This window comes from Ascidiella aspersa, chromosome 4 (genome assembly GCF_963924565.1).
Source record: "Ascidiella aspersa chromosome 4, kaAscAspe10.2, whole genome shotgun sequence".
NCBI lineage: Eukaryota > Metazoa > Chordata > Ascidiacea > Phlebobranchia > Ascidiidae > Ascidiella > Ascidiella aspersa.
Genome location: NC_139450.1, coordinates 20061633 through 20067709, shown reverse-complemented (window position 1 = coordinate 20067709; position 6077 = coordinate 20061633). Strand labels below are relative to the sequence as shown.

The 6077-nt window shown below is 38.3% G+C and overlaps 1 protein-coding gene across 2 annotated transcripts in view; it reads left to right on the top strand.

The window, feature by feature from the left end:
* Positions 1-207: 207 nt before the first annotated feature.
* Positions 208-6077, top strand: part of LOC146148600 (properdin-like) — a 50264-nt gene continuing 44394 nt past the window's right edge. For both annotated transcript variants that reach the window (XM_083387454.1, XM_083387455.1), the window contains exons 1-2: positions 208-283; positions 2254-2429. In XM_083387454.1, the coding sequence (XP_083243580.1) occupies positions 229-283; positions 2254-2429 (231 nt within the window). In that variant the 5' untranslated portion in view covers positions 208-228. The remainder of the gene's footprint in view (positions 284-2253; positions 2430-6077) is intronic.

The following is a 6077-nucleotide window of genomic DNA, read 5'->3' as shown; positions in this document are numbered from 1 at the left end:
AAATGAATGTGGTTTGCAAACCTGTCTTAGATGCTTGTTATACGTGTATTTTGATTTGACTGGTGGGTAACGATACAAATATGCTTTCAAAATTGACGTCACTGACAAAGATTCAATTCAGGAACCATTCCCAATCGGAAGCTATTAATCAATTCAGAAACCGCAAAAGTTGCATACAATTCAAGACCTTTCTCAGACGTAAATCAGTCAACTGCAAGACGGGGAGGCATGGACTTACCACAGTTTATAGTAGTTTTACTGCTAAGTTGGTCTTCACGAGCAGGTAATCGTTTTTATTATTGTTAAAAATTTAATTTAAATATGGCTAAACTCAAAGCTTTATAGTATAACCACGAATTCAAAGATGTTTAATCTATCGACGGACTATATCCCTGTATTACTAATGCTTTTAAAGGAGAAAACAGCTTATGGTTTCTAGGGTAGGGTTGTCGCAATTTAAAACGCGAAGTCCCTAGAATATTTACTACGGTTGTATTGACCATCTCCAAATCAGGGGACGTGACAAGTTATGTCATAAAGTTACAAAACGTGACGTATTTTATATTAAAAAGACGAAAAACACTCGCGTCTAGCGTGCAAAAGTGGCTTTGTATAGTTGGCCAAAATTTAATTTTCGAGAGTGCGATGAGACACACGGCGCAATTTGGCTAATCGATTTCAATAAAACAGGCTAAGAAATAATAAAAAACATAAATTAGATTTACGCGAGGCGTGAAAAAGAATTGCATTTCGATTGTAAAATTGGCCGAAATTTTAGTTAGTGGGGACCATGGCTACACAGAATCGGGAAATGTTTCTTCAGCTAAGATGACAATTCATTTCTACCATTTAACTCGTGAATTTACGATTTCTAGAATTCTTTTCTACCATTTTTATAGCACGAATAATTTGCTCGCATTTCACTCGTGAATTTACGATTTTTCTTTGCCATTTTCTGCAGTAAAACAATAACATAAATTTTAGATTTAGATATTAACAAACTCTACTTAAACCTTTAAAAGATATAATGTTTATTTTAGCAAATAGCAATTAGTCTAATAAACATCGCTTTGGCCAGGTAAAAAATTGTGTGTTTTGCCAAAATATTTAGTTTCAGACAGATATCTTACTCAAAGCAAGTAGGTTTCAGTCCAATCGGTTTTATCTGCAGTTTCATATTTGGTAAAAACACAATATAATCTTGCTTGTTTCGGTTTTGCTTGCAGCATAAAAATAAATAAACATACTACTGGGTAAACTAAAATTCACTGAAATAGATCGCAATACACAAAACCCTTTTTTATAAAGTAAAACAAAATAGTTAAAAGGTTTTAAATTTCGTCGTATGTGACGTAATAACGAATAGCATTATACGCACAAGTTACTTCCTGTGAATAAGGCTGTTCACTAAACAGAAAAAGATTTTAAACCAACTTTAATTACAAATACAATTATCAGTTTCAACATTGTAAATGTATTGGCGATATATGTTTTACACAGAACGGTTAATCCCGGACATATGAGCAGATCTTGTTATTTTTCCCTGAGACAGATTTCAACACTTAATTCACTGGAATGTCAGGGGAAATCCTGACGTGTGGCAACCCTATTCTAGGGGTTATTGTTATACTGGTTCACCGGGACAGTTTGCATTTCAGTCGGGTTGCACTTTCAATGAAAACAGCCACAACACTTGTTAAGCATACGTTAGCTGACTAAATACCTAAACTGGCCCTTTGTTTGTGTGGTCGAGAGTCGAGGCGCCGTGACAAAACCTAAATTACGCAACTGTCCTGGCTAAAGCAGGCCGTTAAGTAAGCCTATGATCAAGTTCATTTGTTTTTCCTGCGCAATTTTTACTTTTAGTTTGGAACGCTTCACAATTTTGCGTGCCATCCTCGCGCCTTTACAATATGGCTGTATTATTGTAAGTAATTGGTGCAAAATGATTTTGCGAAGGTTGAATTTATCAATATCCTATTGAACACATTTAGTAAAATGTATCTTCTATAAATATACTAATTTGATATTAAAGCTATTATCTTTTTAACGTCCTCATAACTAAACATATTCAACAGTAAACGAAAAATCCTAGGTAGGCTACTATACAGCTGTTATCTTTTAACTGTGATAAAACCACTATCATAAGTGCCATAAATAGGTAGGCTACTTGTATAATCAATATATATATTCGCAACTGTAGTTTAGATCAGAACTTGCTAAAATTGATGGATTAAACTTATAATTGTTCAGACGGAAATGTCTGCTTTGGAGTTTTTCGACGGAATTCACATGGAGGTGTATTTCAAGGTTATTGTGCATATCCAATCGGGGGTCAGCGGCACGAAAGGGGGGTGCTTGTAAAATCCTTTCGGTCATGCTGTCGAAGAATATTTGCTCAAGGATGGGGTCTTCCAAACTCCTGTAGGGTAAGTGACTTACTTAGATACAATTCCATTAAACAATAAACTCCCCAACAAAAAAACAACACTACGTAATCCATTGCCGTCGCTGATAATTAAAATCGGGACCAAACTCATTGTTGTTGGGTAAGAACGACGATGAATCGAAGGTCACAGTGAGAAAATTGGAGTTGTTTTTTGCTTGGAGTCGGACACCGGACTCGAGTTTGACTTGGTAAGACTACCAGAGTCTCATGTGTGCGTGCGCAGCAGGGATGTCTGATACGTATTTTCCGATAGCGATACCCGAAAGTTGCAAAAAAAGTATCGCGACCCTTTCCGATACTAAATAACGTCATTATTGCTTAAAGAAAACAAAATAGGTGAAATATAAACTTTTGTAGTTTTTTTGGGAGTTAATTAGGCAAACCTTTGCTTTTGTTATCCAGAAGTTTAATCACAACTATTAACGAAATATTTTTTATAAAATTTAACTTTCAAGGTAGAAATATTTCCATAATAATTTGTTATCGAATCGGATCGGCGCAGATAGCACTACCACTTGCATCGGATATGGCTCCAATACGATACTGTGTTATTATCGGACATCCCTGGTGTGCAATATACCAAACCGGTTAGGCGACAAATTGCGCATCGTAAAGGGAATAATCTGGCATAATAGATCTCTTCAAGTCTAATTTGGCTATCGCATAAGACAGGGGTCGGGAACATTTATAGCTAAGGGAGCCATAAAATAGTCTTGGTTGAATTTCCATGAGAGCCATATAATACTTTCTAACATCTAGTTATAGGTTGGAAAAAATATTCGTACTTTCATTACGAAGCTCCGTCGGAAGAGTAGGGCCTTTTGGATATAAAGAGATTTCATCAAACGGGATAACAGTCCCGAAAATACAAGTAGGATTCGCGCGAATCGCCGAAAAATGTACTTTTTTATGTGTGTTAAATAGGAAAAATAAAGTTAGGAAAGTAGCCGTGACCGCCTGCAGTTTCATTTAAATCATGGGGAAAAGAAATGATAGCTTAGATTTATCTGCAAGTAAGATTCTTTTATCAAAAGAGCCATATGGCGTCCCAAAAAGAGCCATACATGGCTCGCGAGCCATAGGTTCCCGACCCCTGGCATAAGAAGTAGCTCAAACCGCAGGTGTTTTATTTGTCAATTTACTCATTTCTTGTTTTCATAGCTTTGATTGTACAAAAATTAATTTAACTTAAAATAGTATAAACCCACGTTTAAGGTATAACATGATATTTTTATTTTTAATCTCGCTTAAACTATTTAAATAATTTGTCTGGAAGTGTTTCTTTCAATCATCAACTTGGTATTGTAAATGCAACCTATTTATTTCTGTGTTGTGAAGTTACCATTAAGACCACTATACCAGGGCTGTGGAGTCAAAGCCAGACTCCATAAATTTGGTTGGACTCGGACTCGGGTTAGACTACTCAAGTTCAAAGCCGACCAGGCCGCACACTGTAAATAGTAAGGGGGAATATCCTAGGGTGGAATGTTTTACACTCACTTTAACTAGGTGGTGATTTAAAATGGCACTTTTTTCTAAGTAAATTGCTTTATATCCATCTTATTTTTGTTACCTTGGTGCGAATAAAACGCTATGAAGTCGGTGCCGGACATAGGACTTGACGTGATTGGGTAAAATATTTACTGTTCCCAAAGATCAGATCTCTGTTTACTCCAATCGAATGTCCACGTCGAGCTCGTTGAAATGTGAAATACGTCGTATAGTCGAGTGCAAGGTTGGTAATAATCACAGCTAAAGAGACAGCAAATTTGCGCCAAACTAAGAAAAAAGTGATGGTTGCGTCGTGATTCAGCTTGAAAAAACACGACATTTTAAAGAAAATTTTACAGCGCGGCAGAAGAATCATCTGCGAAATCTCAATGGGCTGCAGAACAAAAACGCCAATAAAAAGCTTGTCGAAACGCGAATGAAAAGCAACATCAACTCGAAAAGTTATGCTGAAGAGGTACCATATGAAGAATCGCCTACAAAGGGTCGCTCCAGGCACATTCTGCATCTTGGCAGAATCCGGTCAAGTTAGGGTAAATTTCGTATCGTTTTTGATTAAGCTTCTCAGTATCGCGGTGTGTCGCTAATCAATCGTTGATGCAGGGTCGCGATCTAGTGAATAGCCTAATCGACGTGTTGTTCCGCTTTCGTAAGGAACCAATTGCCCTAGTGGCTGATGTTAAGGCTATGTTTTACTAAGTTGTTGTTGCTCCGCGCGATCGCAACTGCTTACGTTTTTTATGGTGACCCGAAGGGGAATCGCCCCTTGAACCAACGCCGAATGAAGGTACACCTCTTTGGTGCAACTTCTTCTCCCGGTTGTGCTGCGTTTTGTTTAGAGGAAGTTGCTAGTGACTTTGGTGGCGAATTCGAGACAATCGTTACATCAACTGTTGAAAATTTTTTTTACGTGGATGATTGCCTTACATCCGTTTCTGATGTTGGCGCCGGAATGTCTCTTGTGGCAGGATTGCGGTCCTTGCTAGCTAAAGCCGGATTTCGTTTAACTAAATGGTTATCCAATAACAAGGAAATATTTGACAGTCTGCCAGAGGTTGAACTGTCCAAGCCTCTAAGACAGTGGTTCTCAAACTAGGGTCTGCGGTCCTTTCGGGGTCCGCGAGACAATTTTCTGGCCCGCGAAGCACCAAACAAATTTTGTGCAATAAAATTTTCAGGCAACTTCTTTTTCTAAAATCTAAACCAAGCCACACAATAATAATAGCTATGCCGTGCATAGGCCTAAATGTGGGACAAAATAAGGAAAGCAAACTCAGGTTCGACCTATACGTGCAAAATGACATTACAATATGAATAACGTAATTCCAACGTGTTTGCGCTCGTCATCACTAGCTCCGAATAGTTGTTCATTCATGTGATTACATGCTTTGAGTTTGTGCATTGTGACGTCATAGTATTGCGTTGTGCTAATGAGAATTACGTTTTTACAGCTTGCTGTGCTGCCACTGTGCCACGGTTTTAAAACTGTTCGTGACTATGCTTCTTAAATAAAGTGATTTAGTGAGCGTTGCAATACTAAATACGGTATTACCAAGCCTATTGACACCATTAAAAACAACGTGTTATTTTGTGTTTATAAGCATATATTTTAAGGGAACCGTGGCGTAATTTTTTAAAAAGAAACACACACTCTTGATAAAATGCAAGAGCGGATTTTAGGAGTACATTGGAACGTAAACACTGACGAGTTTAAGTTCACGGTCTCTCTACCGATGAAACCACGCACACGCAGCGGAATGCTCTCGACGATGAACTCACTGTTCGACCCACTCGGATTTGTTAGTCCAGTTGAGTTGGAAGCACGCTTGATTTACAGAAATCTGTGTCGGCAAGAAGTTGAATGGGACGAGGAGATGCCCGCAAAGGATCTACGGAAATGGGAAAAGTGGTTAGTTGGTCGGATAAACTTACCTGACGTTTCCATTCCTCGTTCTTTTCACTTGAATGCTTACGACAACATACAGAGGAGCCAGCTTTCACGTGTTCGTCGCATCAAAGGACGCAACCGTGCTGTGTGTCACTTGCGTTCGGTCAGTGAGGATAACCAAGTAACGTGCAGCCTGGAGATGAGCAAATCGAGATTGGTCCAAAAGGAAGA